General features: G+C 39.4%; 2 protein-coding genes across 6 annotated transcripts; one reads left to right on the top strand and one right to left on the bottom strand.

Annotated features, from left to right (window-relative positions):
* Positions 1 to 35: 35 nt before the first annotated feature.
* dazap2 (DAZ associated protein 2) lies at positions 36 to 6,559 on the bottom strand. Its single transcript, XM_080733839.1, has 4 exons — positions 6,420 to 6,559; positions 5,199 to 5,314; positions 4,458 to 4,697; positions 36 to 3,017 (listed from the first exon to the last, which is right to left on the bottom strand). Exons 1-4 carry the CDS (start codon positions 6,430 to 6,432, stop codon positions 2,889 to 2,891), a joined length of 498 nt encoding a protein of 165 aa, XP_080589965.1. The 5' UTR covers positions 6,433 to 6,559; the 3' UTR covers positions 36 to 2,888.
* Positions 6,106 to 18,121, top strand: pou6f1 (POU class 6 homeobox 1). Of its 5 annotated transcripts, none has more exons than XM_080733838.1 (12): positions 7,842 to 8,117; positions 8,972 to 9,061; positions 9,587 to 9,667; positions 10,345 to 10,513; positions 10,882 to 11,018; positions 11,784 to 12,009; positions 13,798 to 14,051; positions 14,160 to 14,288; positions 14,942 to 15,193; positions 15,860 to 15,995; positions 16,098 to 16,263; positions 16,709 to 18,121. In XM_080733838.1, the coding sequence occupies exons 4-12, from the start codon at positions 10,354 to 10,356 to the stop codon at positions 17,055 to 17,057; spliced, it is 1,809 nt and encodes a 602-aa protein (XP_080589964.1). In that variant the 5' UTR covers positions 7,842 to 8,117; positions 8,972 to 9,061; positions 9,587 to 9,667; positions 10,345 to 10,353; the 3' UTR covers positions 17,058 to 18,121. The 5 variants fall into 5 exon arrangements, with proteins under 5 accessions (XP_080589961.1, XP_080589964.1, XP_080589963.1 ...); XM_080733837.1 differs by lacking the exon at positions 9,587 to 9,667 and having other exon boundaries at positions 14,942 to 14,966; positions 15,003 to 15,193; XM_080733835.1 differs by lacking the exons at positions 7,842 to 8,117; positions 9,587 to 9,667 and adding an exon at positions 6,106 to 6,161.
* Positions 18,122 to 19,470: the final 1,349 nt, after the last annotated feature.

The raw sequence follows: 19,470 nt of genomic DNA on the forward strand, positions 1-19,470 counted from the left end.
GTTAAGTGCTATAAGGAAATTGAGCCGACTTGTGATAAAAGCGTGCAGTTGACAATTTATTCACTCCAGTATTACATCTTTTCTAAACAAGGTTAAAATCAAAGGATGAACATGACACATTTCAAATTTCCAAAATAACATTTATTCTAAATTTTCATTTTTAAGTTTAGTATAAAAAAGTTAAGTGCACCTAAGTTCTTTTGCAAAGAGTTCCATCTTATGTCCTGTCTCAGCAAACCATAGTGACACTCATCTCCTTTAGTAATCTTAAAAGATAGAATGTGTACTAAAGTCCATCAAATTACTTCAGTACATATATCCATGTTACAAAATATTTTAAAGAATCCCTGAACTATAAATGTCCATAATCCTTCAACAAAAGAGAATCCCATTCCACGCTGGCTGTGGTTGGCATGGCATCTACTGTTAAGCTTTAGGTTACAGTACTTGATATTGCTGGGACTAAGCCATCGTTAAGTTACATTACAAACACAATTGGGACTGTGACAAAAAAAAAGGTTGACATTGATATTGAATCAAACATGTTTTGAAAGCTGTGGCCTGCTTTCTAAGCAAAACTATGAAGCACCAATTTGTCTGCTGAAGTGAAGACACATTCAGTCATTTATAAAGTTTTGAGTAATGTCAACCATGTCTGGTATGGATCTTAATTTATAGGCGCAAGCTGAAAAAGGCTGATCTAGAAGCTCAACACATCGGCACACATTGGCACACTGACCTTGCAGATCGGCTATTTTCGGCATACGACAAATTATAAATCATGCAAGCAGTCTGTGACAGCTAGTTAGTGTGACCATACCAAATGAACGTTGAAGTAACATACAAAGGTACCATAACTTCTGCAGGCCACAGCTATTTGTGTGGAATGTCGGATACCCAGTGACACATGTTAACCAAACACCAAAATGAAAATTGGCAAAATATAGAATGGCAATCAATCATGCAGACTTACTTAGTTAAACACATCTTACCTCATTAGTCTACATGTGAAGAATGTATGGTAGTTTAATTAGCAGCACAAAAACGACTTGGAAATGAACAATTCTAGAAAGTGATGTGCCCTTAATATCGATGTTTGCATATACTTTCAGGCTGTTGAAGAATATACTGTAACTTGGCACTAATTTAGAACAGGCTTGAAAAGCAAGAAGCATTTTTCAATCCTAAAATTTCACAGCTTTTTCTTTTTCTCAGAAGAAATTAAAGTATTACTATTTATTCAGAAAGAAAAATTAAATATAAATTTCAAAAAACAGTAGCCCCATGCCTGCATCTTTTCTGATTTATTAAGCAGTGCACGTCAGGGAAAAAAAGGCTATAATTAAAATTGTACATCACTGGTGTAACAATGTATGTACAACTTCAAAATGTGATTAAACTACACAGTGTCAAACACCACATTTAAATGCTATGTCAGATTGAAGGTCTATGTATCTACTCTTTAATCACACCCTATTGAATGATATGCTTTTTGATTGTGACATTTAAAATGTAATGTCACAAGTCAACATGAGTGCAATATAGACCAAATCTTTGGTACAACCAGCTCCTTGGTTATACTAACAAATTAGCCTACAGAAACATAAATCACTAAAACGTGCAAGAAAAAAAGCTGCATTATATTAAAGAAACGGTCACCTCAACTCTTAAGAAAGTTAAAGTAAAACAAAATGGAAGCAGTTGAAAATCTGTACGATAAAACACTTGGGTTTATAAACTCTGGGTATCCGACTGTGGAAAGAAAAACAAATTAAACCAAAAACTTCTAACATGTTAAACCAACCACCCCTTTCCACTCAATTCACTATTTGGATTTATTCTTAAATTTTCTTCCTTTAAGTTTACTGAAGTTAATGCTTTAATTTAGGGCTATCTCCAGTGCTCCTTGACACTTATGTTCATCTAACAGTTGCCCATTAAGGTACAGTAAACCACCCTCAAGATTGTTGTAATTTCTTTTCCATTATTCTTTGCTTAAATCTACTCAGCAAGTGATTACTTATGCCATGAATTCAATGTTGGACATTTTATTGTGTGACAACTTTGTCACGACATTCTGGATACCATGCAAAAGTATAAGACAAGGCAAGAGGTCCTTGCTCAAGCAATCAAGACATTAACATTGTTTTTGTATAGGTGAAATGTCATTTCTGTCAAATAATTCTACATGTAGTTATTACACAGCAGTTTCTGTAACTAATAGCACTAACAATTGTTTTTCAGAAAGAGAGGTGACGTAACCCCCTCTTTCCTTTTGCATTTCAACTACGACTTCACATCTGTATCCCAATTTAACTACAAAGCAGCTAAAATATGTACAAGTGAATTTACTTCACAATTGCATTTACTTGTTTAACACAGGTACAAGAACATCCTAATGCAAATTGTGATCTATTTGCTTTACTTGAACAAATGCAGATATCAGAATCTATAAGTGATGAGCTTTTAAATGACTATAGAGGCTAGACTTAATGAACAATTGTGGAATGAGTTCTGAGGCTTGCAAAAGAGTTTTGTCCTCTCCAGGCAGTGGTATCCATCAATTGGAATATTTTGTCTTTAGATGACAAGTGGAATACTGTACCTTTTCAATAGGGCTCTAAAGTATTACATTCCATTAGGTGATATCAGTATAGTGGCATGGCCAGCAGCCTAAAGAGGGAGGCATGTGGAACAGGGGAGGGGTAAGGGAACACAGTCAAATCCTCAGCGTTCACTTAATTCAGAGAATGTACATATTGACCCAAATGTAAATGTCCATTATTACACTCTCAGTGTTAAATTAGTCCTGAGGAGTTTACTGTGCATTGTTTGGAACAGGGTACAGGGTTTAGCAATAATGGGGTACTTGAGGAGAACGGTTGATGTTACCAGATGGTATAACCTCCATTGGAACCACCCAGGAAGAAGTTATTCTTGCGCTGCGACATTACAACATTAGCACCCTGCATGGCAGCCAGCTGAGCTGCATTGGGAGGGTGTCCAGGTGGTGGGGGCTAAAATATTGGTAGAAAAGTGGGAATATAAACATACACATATCAAATTCCACTGTCATCTTGGCACATTTTGTTTTCCAGGCAGACATATAGACATTTAATTAATGATTGTATTTGATTAACTGCAAACATAGTACATACTATTATCTATAATAATGCATCTATAACTATAACATGTACCTATATAGCTACCTGATATCTCATATTTGATCCAATCAGAGAGAACCCATTCATCTGCTTCAATTTTATATTCATCCAGTTCCAATTTTGTCTGCTCATTAATTAGTTTACCCGGTATTCCGTATGACTTCTTTCTACTGATTGGATAAAATTGGTACCCTGACCTGAAAATTTATTTTCTATTTACAAAAGAGCTGGAAAGAAGGGAAAACCCCAGTTACTGAACAATACTATACTATAGCAATAATTAGTTGGAATAAAGTGCTACACTTATTTTCACAAAGCCAATATCACAGTACAGCACCTTTAATTGGTATCTTATTGATTCCAATCAATTTAACTCTTTACAAAAGGGTTAAAGAAGAATTCCAGCCTAGAAGGCTGCCTCTTACAGTACCTTTAGATGTACTTATTTTCTACCCAAAAGACTAGTCCCGGTGGTATTTTTTGTTTTTTTCCTTTCCAAACGGGCAATTATGTCCATTTGCTGGCTTCAAACAGGAGCGATTGGTATATTTCTCTCACGCAAATCTATTTTTTCGGTAGATATCTGCCCTACTCTCAAAAAATAAAAAGAATAACACATTTTTCTTTTCAACAATTTATTATTATTTTTGTATTGTTTTGTTTTTAGTTCTGTATGTCAAGTCAATTTAATTTATTTCATGATTTGAATTTTTATTTTTCCCTACTTTTAAGTGTATGTTACATGTATGTCAATGTTTACTATGTGTATTGTTTGTATATTGTCTTCTGTGTTTGTGTGTCAAAAAATGGAAAAAAAAACCCCAAAAAAAGATAAAAAAAAAAAAAAAGATATCTGCCCTACATAATGGCTATAATCAGTCTATTCTCGTTTCGCACTGGGCGCCGCCATTATTTGTTTACAAGATCAGCTGCGCAGATGTGGGTGCGCATCACGTTGCATTGACTCCAATAGGATTTAGATTCAAACGCGAGTTCAAAGATCTGTCTTTTAACAACAAAAATGGCTGCGCCCTGTTCATATTACAGTGTGGATGGGATACAATACCGCAGACATGAACAAAATAATCGATCAAGAGAAATAAGCAGATTAACAATACAACCAATCGCTCCATTTTGAAGCCATGGTCAGGTAGGCCAAAAGGACAAGATTGCCCGTTCTGGGGAAAAAAATATATGGACTATATTTGGGAGAGAAGAACGCAAACAGGTAAAATAACCTTCTAGGCCGAAATTCTCCTTTAACTAAGTAGATACTACTGAGGGGATACTCACTGGAATAGTAACTCCGTTGCCTGCTCCAAAGCGCGCTCCAGCATCAAAGCCCCCATCCACCATCACCGTGGAGCCAGGTGGGTACATATGGCCCATAGGATAGTAGGCCATGGGAACATTCTGTCCAACTTGTCCAAGTGGCATCTGCTGCATGGGCATGAACATCTGGGCATATGGGGATGTCATCTGAGCCATCTGACCAGGGACCTGATGTGGAAGAACATATCTGGGCTGGTATATCTGTGGAGACGGATAGCAGAGCCACATGGAATTTAGATTGGATAATTGGAATACATTACAGATTTTTTTAAAATAATAGATTAAAGTGTGAGTGCATTAGTGCTGGGCGATCTCCGATAGACAAAATAAAACATCACACCAAATAAAATATTAATATTGACATTTTCAGAGCTTGTAGAACAGCTATTCTTGCTATTTAAAAAAAAAACTACACTAAGGTTTAAATGATTAAAACAAACACTTGTCATATCACAATTACGTTATAAAAAATTCCAGACAATACCTAGTTTCATATGATTTCTTGTATATTATTGTCTTTGTCTTGATGGATTGTATACATAGGACCACAATGGATACAAGCCCTTAATAGGGCTTTTTATCCTTATCCTTTATCCTCTTAGCATCATTGTATAATTGTAACACTGTACTATTTTGCAAACTCTAAATAAATTATTCAATTGATCAATCAATATAAACAACATCATTATAAATGTCAGTTACCTCAGAATATGCGGGAGGGGCATCTGTGTAAGGGGGTGCCTGCGGGGATACTTGCATAGGAGGATAGATAGGTGCAGAGCTCTGTTGAGGGTACACATTCTGCTGAGGATATGAACCTGCAAAACAATAACAGATGGACCAGAGATCACATTTCTCGTCATCCCGTCTTCTATAAATCAGTGGTTTTCAACCAGTGGTCCTTGGAGGGATTCCAGGTGGTCCCCAGGTAAATGATGGAGAGTTGGTGACCAAAGGACCCTTATGGATCTTTAACCCTTGAGTGTAACCAAAATGAACCCTTACAGGTCCATTTGGTTTCATTTTATGCTCTCAAGATTATTGTCAAACATCTGCATTACTTAATTTACAAGAAGTCGACACAATTTAGAGAATGTAGAATACTTGCTATTTTGATCATCGTTTGCCTGTTATGTCTCCTCCTAACACATCAATAACAGAAGCTAAATCTCATCGAATGGTGGTCCACGGCTCAAATGCAGAATAAATAATGGAATATGAAAAAGGTTGAAAACCACTGCTATAAATCACAATATCATTCCAAATGTATAAGGGGACCCCCTCCCCCCATTGTACAATTATTGTAATAAATATTTACATTGTTAAATGTTGGATGGAGCGTTAAATAAACACCATCTCTACGGGAACGGCTCCCATTATCATCCCCCACTGCACTGCTAGTTTCTAAACGTTGTTTACCCTGCGTTACGTTATGTCGTTCTTTGTGTCTGAAAACGGCGTAGTCCTACGATCATTTTGATGGCTGTCATTCAACATTCTTTATTTGCTATATAAAATTATAAAAGACGGGGGGAAAGACGCCAAACAGTGGCGCCTGCTTTGTTTTGGAGGTCAGACTGGTATAGCAGCTAGCAGTGTTAACTAATGATGGATGACCGTATTATTTGCACTGAAACGTAACATCGACTACTGCTATTTTAAATGGTAACGTATTATCATGACAGCTGTTTAGGGCTTTCGTTTTCATGTCGTTGCCGATTGCTCAATTCGTCCGATGGCAGAGTTTTAGCGTTAGCTACACGCACGGCGATATATGGGATCTGTTGTTTATTGTCATGCCCCGTCGTCGTTTCGCTGTAACAACGGGCTTTACACCATAATAACGGCATACGTCCATTTCTCTACTCGTGATATCGCCGTGGATCATAACCTACATCCATACCACGGACACACCATACGCACCTTTGTTGTTCATCGTTGTGAATGGGCTTGCGAGCTGATGAATAAAGACGATTAAAGCTAGATTCGGATGTCTTTTCACGGCCTTATGACAGATTACTGTTGTTCACTTCCTTGTTTTCCAGCTTGTTGTGGTGGAAATGGTTACGTCACTCCTTCTCCAACGTACACTTTAATTGCACGCGCCCCCTAGTGTCGAGAATTGGAATCTACGTTTTCTCCCCCAATCAGTTATAAACTGTTAATAATAATTAACAATCACGAGTGCTAAGATAATAATGATCTTTGGAATATGTTGGGACTGTAGGGACACCACGTTATAGCCTAAAGTGAAGTTTTGTAATAGCCTTATAGGCTATTATTGGCAACCTTTTCCCCTATCTCTTAAGATAGATATGGGTAAATAATGCAGTTACCAAACATATTTATAACTGATTGATTGAATACTGTATTAGAAGTTTGCATAGGAAAGAAAGCTTTATAGGCTTGTTTGCATTGGGGTCCCTTTTAACAACTCATACAACATGAAATGACAGACAAATAAAACACATGCAGCAAAAAAAAAAAAAAAAAAAAAAACACTAAAACAAAAAAGGTAATTGGGAAGTAAGGATTTTTTAAAACCAGTTTCGAGTTGCAGCCGAAACTGGTAAAAGATGCTCAACAAGCTAAACATAACATGGTAATGCTGAGATACAAAAAAGGACAGCTGCAGCTTTTAGTGATTTAGTGCATAGATTTTCCTTCTTCATCAGATGAAATCAATATTACCTGTTTACATGAGATAAACAACACAAAGGCAATAGACTGGAGTCCTGACCAGATGTTGATGTTTTACGTTGAGGATAATCCATGATATTAAGAAGTTCTTATCATCTTATCATGGATAAATAAAGTGTTCTTACTAAGAACACTTTATTTATTTATCTATTCATTATTGTCTTTCCTTTTTTGTGTGAAAACAGTAGCCTAGTCCTACATGTTCAATTTAAGATCAGACTGCTGCTTGAATATGGTTGCACTTGCATGATTCATAACACCATTGCTATGGAATGCTGTTCCCAAATAGGCCTACATGATTAACTTTTCAATTTCACATATTGATGTCTGGACACTTGCCAACAAATGTGTTGAGCTGCATATGACAACCCCTTTCTGCTTCCAGGACGGCAAGAGTCTTGCAATTATGCTTCCAACTTATTTCTCCAAGCTATTATCACGGTTGTATTTATCAATCCAACCATTAACCTACCAATTCATGTAGGTAACTAGTTGTGATTTGTGCTCGTCTTTTTAAAGATGTACTGTGCCTTTAAGAGAGCCATGGCTTCTCTCAAGTCGAGGCAGACATTTTTCAATGCAAGATTTTTTCTTGCATAAATTATGTTCATGACGTAGTGCAAAAGGCCAAATTTGTTGCATTTTTTGCCTGACTAGACAAGACAAATGGGATCTTTTAAGGCATTGCGAGGATTTCCGATCATCTAAACTGTCACACAGAGGACACCGTGATTACATATTAAGAAAGGGGAGATCCTAACATTGCAAACCCTCCTTATCCATGCAAATGCCTCTTTTGTGTGCAGTCACAGCGCCCGTCTGAAAGCTGAGATGAATTTTTAATTATGTGTGACCGAAACTAACTGTGACAAAGCCTTTTAAACCAGAGACGACAACCGAAAACACGATTCACCTAAAGCGGTAAGTTGAATATAATAACCGGACTCCATTCTATAGCGCCGCGTTCGCCTATTGCAGCGAAACGGCGAGAGGAAATGAGTTTGGGTTAATATGCAATGCTCGTAATTAGCATAATTTATATATTTATGATAAAGAGGGAAATACATAATATTCGGTCTCTCTAGGCATGGATCGAGATCATTTGTGTCGCATACACTTGGTGGTAACAGCTTGTCCCCAAAAGTGGACGACGCGACGAGACTTTTATTGGCCAGGATGGGGGTGGGGTGTCCATCAAACAGCCGCTGAAGTTTTGACAGATCTCATTTGGAAGCGGTCCTTGCTGCACAGAAAGGATCACCTTGAATCTGTTTGCTGTTAGATTGTGAATCCAACAGAAATGCATGGCTTTGATCATCATGTCAATACGTTTTCTGTAGCATTTTCATATGCAACATAGGAGGCCTCTTTCAGGCCCCATGACATATTCTGGTCCTGATATGAAAAATAGCCACGAAAAGGGCATAGCCTATAGACCAGTGGTTCTCAAACTTTGACATTTAAAGGTCTCCCATTAACAATGACAGTGTACAAGTGGAACCAAATGGACCCATCAGGTCTTTGTACAATGTCATAGTTACACTAACTTACACAGACTTCGAGACTCAAATTAGACCCTCCTAAAGGAACTTGGAGTCCATGGAATCCACTTCAAGAACCACTGTAGACATTCCCATTTGGGAATATCAATGAGTTGTGTTGCCCCAGAACTAACAATGTATTTAGTTTAGGCTATAGGAAAACATACCCAAATATTAAGGTTTGACAAAAGTTGTGTACGAAGTTGTTCGTTCTAAAGGTCTTTTTCCACATAGAATGTCAAGTGGACAGTGACTGTGCTGGTGCACTGAGCCATGGCCCAGGACCTCCCGTCCAAAGATGCCCCCCTAACTGTCAATGAACAGGTACCACTCATCTGTCATCGCTCTCCTTCAGTTACAGAACCTGAACTTGACCAAACCTGCACCTGTCATTTCCAAGTTATCTTCTGTCATTAGACGTTGTCACCCTCATGTGCCAACATATCATATCATAATGCAATGATTAAAATAAAAGCTTGGGTTTCCGAGGCTATGCAATGATTAACTCAACACAGTTCATTGAGATTACCTTACTTTCCCTGATTGATCATCGATTAATACCTTACATACATTATGTCTTGGAGGTGTGTACATTTTCATGCTTATTGATTGATCAATTGTTGTATTCCTACTTTTTCTGGCTACATTCTCCATAGACATAGTCAGCAAACAAAAGCAATGCCCTTCGTTAATGACAGTGGGGGCTTTCAGAAAGCATTGCTTACGCGCTTGTTGGCTGATGTTCTTATCATCGTTTTGGTCATGAACTTTCATCTGTCTCTTTTTTTGTTTTGTTTTGTTTTGTTTCATTGTGTCCTAACGTGTGCTTGGCTTCTCTGTTTTCCTTAGCCATTCACTGTCTGACTGCAGAAGTATTTTTTCAGCCATTTAGTCCCTGCACTTTGAAATTCCCTGCCAAAAGACAACCAGGTATGCATCCTCTCTCTTCCTGCATTGTCTCTTCTGCATCTTGCCCTCCAGCCCAGGCTGTCCTGCTGCCTTTGCTCTAGTTCCATTACTGCATACCATTATACTGAAAGCAGCTCAACTACAAGTTCATAGGTGATAGAGCTTGTTGGGGAGTGATGGTCATCATAGTCTTTGACTTCAGTTTGACAGGTGGTAAATTAAAAGAGAATAGCCATAATTCCATTTACCACAAGGTAATTGTGGGCTCGCCTGAAAGGCGAGAACACTATGTTATCCTCATTATTTATATAGTGAGTTCCGCCGCAGACTGTTCAAAGGCAAAAACACTATGGTTTCGTCATTATTTCCGCCGCATATCATGTTCCATTAGCCAATGAGGCGCAATTGGTGGAAAAGAATCTGGGAGTGGTGTTAGCTGGAGTATTGGTTGAGCTTCACATGACAGTTAGCACCCTGCAGAGTATAGTCACGAGCGAGCCCACACTGTTTCGTAGGAACAGTATTTCTAGTTACACTGTTATAATCTGAGAACAAATTAAGGGGAATATATTACTGTATGCTGGGGTCGCACAGTAGGTATCTGAACCAAATCCCCCAAGGAAAATGGAGTATAGAAATGGAGTCATTGTGCATTTGACTTGGATTCACCCTTTTCTTTAATTCCAACTGCTGTGCAGGTGATTGTGATGTCTGGCCATGAAACTATCCGTGTGCTAGAGGTAGAGGATGCATCTCTTCCATCCTCAGCACTGGATGGAATTGTGGATTGTAAAGCTGAAGAGGGAGGCAATGCGGCCCCGGAGCAGCCAGAGGCCAGCGCTGTACCCCATAGCACTGGGAGAGTGGGTGAGTTCCAGAGCTTTTGTGTTGCAAATTAATGTCAAATCCAATGGTCATATTTAACCGTAGACTGTAGTAGAACCAGCACTTCATATATAGCCTTATTTAGAATATTGATCAGAAATTACAACGATCAATACATGGTGGATCCCAACTTCAGTGAGCGGGTTCTACTACCATGCACATAAATCATGTACTTAAATCAGCATCCACATCGATATGTGTATACTGTAGTTAACTCCCCGCCAAAGATATTTCACAGTAGGACAGCATATTATGAACACACGCGCAATGCTTTTTTGTCTTTATGCGAAATATAATGTGACTAAAACATCTGTTGGTCGTCAACACCTCTTGGATCTGACTTGTTCCAGTGCTGGAAGAGCAGCAGGTGATGTCTGTGGAGGCACTGACTCCTACCGTCTCAACGCTGGCTCCAGCTGTTCCCATCAGTGTGTCCCTGGCACATCCACAAGCAGCCATGCCCATCACCGTGCAGGCCTGCCCACAGGTACTACAAACAAGCTCATGCAATAACATCCGCTCTAAGCTTCTATATTTCTTCTTAAAGCGATGTTAATCTTTGGTACCAGGGGTTGTATATTAGCAACCTGGGCATGATATAAGTCAAAATATTGTCATATTATTGTAAAGTTTGCTTCTGTGCTCTGTGATTGAGGAAATCGCGATTCAAAGTATGGCAAATTGAATATAGTTACTTGATAAAGACTGAAGGGTCGAAGGGATCTAAAAGTAAGTTGCGAGCCCACGCTTTGTGCTAAATTAAATATTTAGCACAATAAACTAACTACTGCCATTGCTGTAATTGCTCACATTACACCAATATTGGTGACCAATTAATGTGTGTTGCACTAGCGAACTACCATCAAGGGTAATATGAAGTGTGCATAGCCAACCCATTTCACAAAATTAGATTCCAGGACTATCATATTTGTTTGCAAAGCCTTTATGTGCTATAAGTGCATGAATAGAGTCACTACTTTGGATTTCTCACTCAGAGATAAAGCCAAGGTTCTATCAAAGTTCAACATTGGTTTAAGTTTAATTTATTCTTAGCCACACAACCCTTTAAATTCTCAGAAAATATAATATATAGAATATAGAATATAATGGTTGAGGCGTAACACTCGTCAAACAGGTCACTTGATGAAGTATAAATAAAGCCTTATCATCTCATAGATTGTGTGGTCGTGGTACTTTAGTTGTCTCTCAATATCATGACCGTACAACCCTCCTCACCTCTGTCCTGCTTTAGGTCTTGACCCAGGAAAGCTTGGCCACCCTGATGACTGGGATGATGGCCCAAACAGGGTCTCTGGGTCAGCCTCTGCTCATCCCCCTCAGCATGGCAGGCTCCATCGGTGGCCAGGGAGGCCTGGCTGTGCTTACCTACCCCACCTCTAATGTAGCTACTCTGCCTGGGCTCACAGCTGCTAACCAAGCAGGAAACTTCCTCAAACTTCCCTTAGCTGGCCTGCAAGGTAATACACTGCCGCGTGTGACTATATTGCTAGATTAAGGGCATGGTCACACGGACATGTCCGGTTAACTTCAATTCTCTGCGAGCGAAGGGGTGGAGCTTCTGTACGCGATTATGTACAGTGAAAGTGAATGCGAAGACGAGGCGACGTGCGACCGGGCGCGGCGCGAACGATCTGAACGGGGAGGCACGAATGGCACAAACGGTTGCTTTGGTATCTTCGCCCCACTTGGAAAAATCCAACTGAAGCGACCTTTGCTTCACCCCCTCCACCCATCGCGTCCTGACAGCCAATCAAAATTGATGTTGTCCATAGACACAGAAATGTTTTTGGTGTTTCGCTTTTTTCCGGGTGTTTCGCTTTGATTCCAACGGGACATGATTTTTTACCAACGTGGATCTGCGCTACCAAAGTGAAGCTATAGAAGCGACTAGAATAGAAGAAATAGCTTCAGGTTTGAATGCTGCTTTACAGTGCATTGGCATTCTATTGCATGGAGTTCAACAGCGTGACACCTTGGCAAGCGTTGGCTTCTCCCCTTCAGTCATGCATGTGTGACCTTATATGTTCGACACAGACATACAATGGTGTATAAATGAAGCTTAATTATGTCACCTCAGAGAATATGAAACTTAAAGGAGTAGTTCACCCCCAAAATGACTTTTTTTTCTATTGATTACTCATGCCATGGAGAGTTCAATAATATTTTTTGTTTTTTGTCACATTCCTAAGACAAAAATTAGATTCGAGAAAATTTACCCCCATTGATTGCGGATGGGGACCCGTTTCGAAACGGGTCCCCATCCAGAAAAATTAGATTCGGTAAAATTTACCCCCATTGATTGCGGATGGGGACCCGTTTCGAAACGGGTCCCCATCCAGAACGAATGGGGGTACATTTATTGCGACCGTAGGTCGCAGTTACTTGCACACTATCCAAACCTCCACCGGCTGTCCCTCCGTCACTCCCTCCGTCACTCCCTCCGTCACTCCCTCTGTCACACGTCACACGTCACACTTTTGCCCTGCTCATATCTCTGCAACCGTTGCCCCGATCCATGCCAGATTTTGCACACACACTCCTTGCCTGCCAAACTACAACCTCCAAGGACCCCCGGAGTTTCGGGGACCCCCAGGTCCCTGGGGGACCCCCAGGTGTAAAAAATTACCAAATGTGCAAAAATGACCAAATGACCACCCCAACGGGGCTGCTCACGGGGCATTCCCGGGGACCACCCACTCCTGGTGCTCCAGAACGGATGCAAAAGTGGTGGCGCCCCCAGTGGAGGACCCCCTGCCACTGCAGCTCACATAAAATGCCGTAACTCGGGCTAGGAGCGACCGGGAGAGCCGGGGCCGGTACCTATTCGTCCGCCTTGGCGGCGAGGAGACCCCACCCCTCATTTCTCACATGGCCCTCTAGCGCCACCATGAGGCCGATTCAGATTTTGCCCTAAAATCACGAAAATCACTACACAGTATGTCTACACTCATGTCAACAACATGGATCAGGAAGATTTTGGAAAAACACATTTTTGCTCTATTTATGGAGATAAGCGACCAACGGTCGCTTATCTCCCGATTAGGGAGTCTTACTGGTTGTTATCACATTTTTGTCTTAGGAATGTGACAAAAAACTAAAAATATTATTGAACTCTAGTCTCCATGGAGTGACTAATCAATAGGAAAAAAAAGTCATTTTGGGGGTGAACTACTCCTTTAAGCATCACACAACATAACTTCATTCAAGATCATCTATTGGCTGTTGTGTTTTCAACTGTTCCCTAGCTGCGACAGTGCTGAACACAGTCCAGCCCCAGCTGCAGACGGTTACCCAAGCAATGTTCCAGCCTCAGTCACCTTCCATACAAACAGCAGCAGTACATCAAATGACGTGTCAGCCAACACAGGTGAGCAGTGCCCAGGTGCCCGCTGGTCAAGTGTCAGCAGCACAGGTGACGTCACCTTCTACGACCATCTCTCAGCCAAGTCTGTCCGTAGCCACTCTTCAGACTGCTGGAATCTCCATCAATCCTGCTATTGTAAGAATCATTACCGTTCGTAATATTTAGACTAATTATATTTTTAATAGACTTGTGAGTCACATGCTATGGTGTGTGTTTTAATGTTTTTTGTTTTTGTTTTTTCAGATTAGTGCTGCTTCACTGGGAGCACAGCCCCAGTTTATCAGTTCCCTCACCTCCACTCCCATCTTCACCAGTGCCATAAACAATATGGCTGGTATCACTAGTCAGATCATCACCAATGCCCAGGGACAGGTGGGTAGCACAAAGAACAGTTTTTACACGCATATGGATTACCCCATCCCCACCTTAAATAGTGCTGTTTTATAAACCAATACATGGAATGCCAGAATATATAATTTCCCCTAGGTTCAACATTGTTAGAAGCGTGTTCTAATCAAAGCACATCCTAAAAGCTACACGTTTTCTGGTCTGGTTCTCCCTCAATTATGATGTCTGAACTACAATAAAGATAGTGGTGCATCAAGCGTCAACAGGGTCAACATATTTAATAGAAGTGTAAGCAGACCACCTCCAACCCCTGCAGATGTGCTAGTTCTATTGTATTACGATACTCTACCATGGTTATAAACAAAGTTAAATCATTTAAACGAAAAATAAATAATGTAGGTGTTTTGGTTTTCTGAGAAGCTTGCCCACAACCTTGAGTTTATTTGCAAAGCTAGAACAGGTCAGTGTGCAATGACACCGTTTATCTCACATTTGCACGCAAAGTCTCTCTCGTATCTATTTATTATTAACATGGCCTCAGCTTAAAATGCTGCTCTGAAACACTGTCCTGAAAACGGAAATCAAGAGAATTGAGGGACTTGTACCTCTGCCATTTAGTATGTGATCAACAGAATATGCAGAAAAATATATATATTTTTTTCTTCTGTCTTATCTAGGTGATAGGTACCCTCCCACTACTGGGTCTCCAAGGTCTCCAGGGTTTTCAGGGTCTTCAAGGTCTTCAGGGTCTTCAGAGTCTCCAAGGGCTTCAGGGTCTTCAGCTCCAGACTGTCACCCCACAGTTGCTTTTCAACTCCCAGGGGCAGATTATTGCCACGCTTGGGAATGGGACTAATACTGTTCCAAGTTCCCCTGCAGTTCTACCCAAGGTTACTGCTCCTCAGACGCTTTCCAAACCCAGCCCACAGGTAGATGATAACCTGCTTTTTAAACACACACAAAAACCTCAATTTTAACTTCAGAAATACAATGAAGTACTGTTTGCCTATTTAGTAATAGAGCAGCTGAGAGTTGCCTTGAACACTACATATTGAACGTGTATATTAAAGGACAACTTTAGTTTTTTACAACAAGGGTTCATATTTTAGATTATAATTAAAGAATATAAAAGATGAGTGTTAAAATGATTTAATGTACTTCTTTCTATTGTTTTAGAGATTCTTATTTCACTGGTTGGGGACATGCGTACAAGTGGCTAAATATGTAATTCTACACAGAATAAGCCCATTCCCTAGATACAACACAACCTTTCATGGTTGGATGTGACTTATGGGGGCTAGAAGTGTTACTGTAAATAGCAATAAAGAAACTGCTGGCTTATTGTGTCTAAAAAAAGACATATTTAGCCACTTGTACGCATGCCCCCATGCGTACACATGAACCACATTTTAGCACGGTAAACGCAATAAAACAATAGAACGAAGCAAATTAAAACATTTTAACACTCACTTTTTCTTTTCTCTAATTACAATCTAAAATATGAACCCTTGTTGTAAAAAAACAAAGTTGTCCTTTAATTGAGATTTATTTGGGGTGTAAATAGAATAATTTGATAGATTGTTTTCTCACTTCAGGCATCGGTAACAACGGTCTCTCAGTCACCGATCGTAATCGCCCCTCAGCCGTCTATCATAAAGACAGCCACCACACTCTCCTCCTCGGTTCCTATCACCTGCGGAGACATGGCAACTGTGGGGCAGCTTGTCAACAGTATGTGTACAGTGCACTCACCTATTTCTCTTCTGCCTAGTTCCACTTAGTTCCATCCCTAAGTAGGTAGATAATTTTAACCGGACTCTTCTTGTTTTTTAGAGCCCCAGCAAGCAGTCAGCGAAGAGGGCATTAATCTGGAAGAAATTCGAGAGTTTGCCAAGAACTTTAAGATCCGACGGCTGTCCTTGGGGCTTACTCAGACACAAGTGGGGCAGGCTCTCACTGCAACTGAGGGTCCAGCCTATAGCCAGTCTGCCATTTGCAGGTAAACTGCTGCACTCTTGCAAATATTTTTGTATTTTATTGTATATAGTATTTAACTATCCAGTTATTTACAAAGAATTCACCCATTAAACGAGTTTAAATTCTTAGATCGACGTATTATAACTAACCAAGAGTAAGTAGTGCAAGGTCAAACCACATAAAACATTCCTGTGATCCCTAAGGACCAGATAAGGAGAAGTGCCAACATGAAAATTAGGACAAGCATTAAGAGAGGATAGGGGGAGAATTTATTTTCTTAAAAGCACACACACACACACACACACGCACACGCACACACACACACACTGGAATGTTAACTTGCTGAAACATGCATTAAAGCTGCATTAAAAATAACAGAAAAAGGTTAATCTTATTTTTGATAGGCAGGTTTTTGAAGACATCTATGATATGTTCCCACTGATCATAATGAAATGTTTGTAATGCAGGTTTGAAAAACTGGACATCACTCCGAAGAGTGCTCAGAAGCTGAAGCCAGTGTTGGAGAGGTGGCTTGCTGAAGCTGAACTGTGGAACCAGAAAGGCCAACAGAATCTGATGGAGTTTGTGGGCGGAGAACCGTCAAAGAAACGTAAACGTCGCACCAGTTTCACGCCACAGGCGATAGAAGTCCTCAACACCTACTTTGAGAAGAACGCCCTGCCCACTGGCCAAGAGATCACAGAAATTGCCAGGGAGCTCAACTATGACCGTGAGGTTGTGCGAGTATGGTTCTGCAACCGGAGACAAACGCTCAAAAACACAAGCAAGATCAATGTCTTTCAGGTTCAACAATGAGCGGAGTTGTGAACAGTAGTGGTTTTGGTTCTGAAGCAGCTACCATCCTCTTGAGAAGTTGATGAGAAAAACTGACTTGTAAATATACACAGTTAACTCCATTATGTTCAAAATTACATGAACGTTAGGAGAGAAAGAAGGAAATGATGCTTGAATGGATTCTTATGAATGAGCACTCAAAAGGAGTTGACATGTTTTCTAGGTGTACAGTATATGTGGGGTGGGTACAAAATAAATTGCATGAACCTTTAATATCATACATACCATGATTATGACATGTCATACTCTAAAACATTCAATGGAATTTGATACAAATGGTTTTATATGCTTATTAAACATTTTTAAGTGAACGTGCATATATTTTGTGGCAAAAAGGTTGTCAATATTACATGGCACAATGGCTGACATTGATATTTGGCTAAAATGCTTGTGCCAAGTAGTCCTGAAATGTGTAGCTACTAGCTACTCTTTCTTATTTCATGGTTCTGTACTGATTTCAGTGTAATGTGTGTATGATTCATTGAGATTATTGGTTTTGAAATAATCTTTACTCTTTGAACCATTGTATGCTCCCTTGGATTGGTATACCATATGCTAAAAGATCCATTTGCTGCTGTCACTTTGTTTGTCCAAGCATCTTGATTACGAGAAAATACAAATTTGTCTTTGGCCAGTATGAAGTCAGCTTTAAAAGATTGGCTGTTTTACAATCATTTTATAAATAATTAAACAATTTGTTGTGATCAAGCTTAATAAGCTTATTTGAATTCAATAATTCAATAAATTGAAATAAGAGTTGTAATTCATATTTGTAATTTAAATTCATTTATTTGCCCTTAGATTATATTATTGAATTTATGGTAATGGTTGATTTTGAAATATGACTATGTATTTCGAAGTGGATGGGTAATTTGCCCTTGCACACAATAGTCTTTAGGTCAACATAGGCAGGGACAAACCTAAAGCTTTTCATGTCCTTACCTCTGCCAATCTTCCAAGACTACTTTGCACTTTAATGATAGTGGACAGGACAAAATGGTTCAATATGGTTTGTGTGCTTGTTACAAGAGAACTGAATTTTGCTTATTTTTCTTTCATGAAAACTTTTCTAACTGTAGCAAGTACTTAAACGTTTCAGTTATAGGGGAGAGACCTTTACACAGTCACAAGGTCACACCTTTGAAACCGTTTCTTTGTTGGATGCTTCATGTTGGATCATGGTACAATTTAACTTCAACTTAACTTCAACTTCAATCTTCAACTTATCAAGGTTTCTTTATTATTATATTTTCCTTTTAGAAGTAACAGCAGACTTATTTTCTAAATTATATACAACCCCCACCATACCGGATGAAAGGGGTTTTAGAGAGGGCTTAGTTTAAATGATCTTTTGTCATACAATCATATTCAATATTTCAGGTTACCCGTATATAATGTTTAAAATGTAGTAATTAAAAGCAAAATTAGAACAAATTGAGCAATGCTAAAGGTACATATAATAATGCTGTTGAGTTCAGTTATCCATGAGGCAGATATGAGACACAGGAATATGGATAATTTAGCATTTTATTTGATTAAATAAAATATACATTTATTCATCATTCAACAACCTTGTGTTATGTTTCATTCTCAAAATGGTAATGATGATTCAAGTCCAATTATGTTCTAATATTTTGGGACTCCCTAGCAAACAGTAATTGTGGCTCTTGGTTCTATTTTCTATTTATTTCCCAAGCCATTCTAGTGGATTAAAAAAGGAGAAACCTGAAAATATGCCACAGTGATGTCTTTCAACCCCACAGCTTCCTAAATGCAATGTATTACATACTGCACTTCAAATACACTCATTTAAAGAAGACATATGGGTGATTGCTTTAAACCGCTCTGAAAAGTCACTTAACAGGTGGCTGCAACTCAAAACTGGTAAAAAAAAAAGACCTTACTTCCCCCCTGACTTTTTTACTGACCGTCTTATGATATTTTTTGCATAGTACTGTGTTTTATTTGTCTGTCATTTAATGTTGTATGAACTGAGTACAAAGGGACCCCAATGCAAACAAGCCTAAAATCTTTCTTGTGGTCTTCATACTTTTTTTAGTTGACAGTGAAATGTACTGTCCTGTACCTTCAATCAATTAATCAGTCAGTCAGTCAGTCAGTCAGTCAGTCAGTCAGTCAGTCAGTCAGTCAGACTCAGTCAGTCAGTCAGACTCAGTCAGTCAGTCAGTCAATCAATTAGAGTTCTAATTTGTAGAATAATTATTTGAATTGAATTGAATTCAGTGCTGAGGAACCTTACAAATCACATTAGCTTATTAATAGCAGCCAGGTGCTGGTGGTGGGATTTGGGGGATGAGAGCTCTGGTTCTCAAAGTGGGGTCTGGGGACCCCCGGGGGTCTTTAAGGGAGTTCC

Source organism: Nannobrachium achirus (genome assembly GCF_963921795.1).
Source record: "Nannobrachium achirus genome assembly, chromosome: 9".
In the NCBI taxonomy this organism is placed as follows: domain Eukaryota; kingdom Metazoa; phylum Chordata; class Actinopteri; order Myctophiformes; family Myctophidae; genus Nannobrachium; species Nannobrachium achirus.

What these genes read in the sequence shown, in the direction of transcription:
- dazap2 (XM_080733839.1), bottom strand. An exon ending in CCCCTCCCGCATATTCTGAG is followed by an intron (nt 4,698 to 5,198) that starts GTAACTGACATT and finishes CCGTCTCCACAG; the next exon opens with ATATACCAGCCCAGATATGT. An exon ending in GCAACGGAGTTACTATTCCA is followed by an intron (nt 3,018 to 4,457) that starts GTGAGTATCCCC and finishes CCAATATTTTAG; the next exon opens with CCCCCACCACCTGGACACCC.
- pou6f1 (XM_080733835.1), top strand. Translation starts at nt 9,011, where the DNA reads ATGGCCCAGGACCTCCCGTCCAAAGATGCCCCCCTAACTGTCAATGAA. An exon ending in TCCCTTAGCTGGCCTGCAAG is followed by an intron (nt 12,010 to 13,797) that starts GTAATACACTGC and finishes ACTGTTCCCTAG; the next exon opens with CTGCGACAGTGCTGAACACA. An exon ending in TCACCAATGCCCAGGGACAG is followed by an intron (nt 14,289 to 14,941) that starts GTGGGTAGCACA and finishes TGTCTTATCTAG; the next exon opens with GTGATAGGTACCCTCCCACT.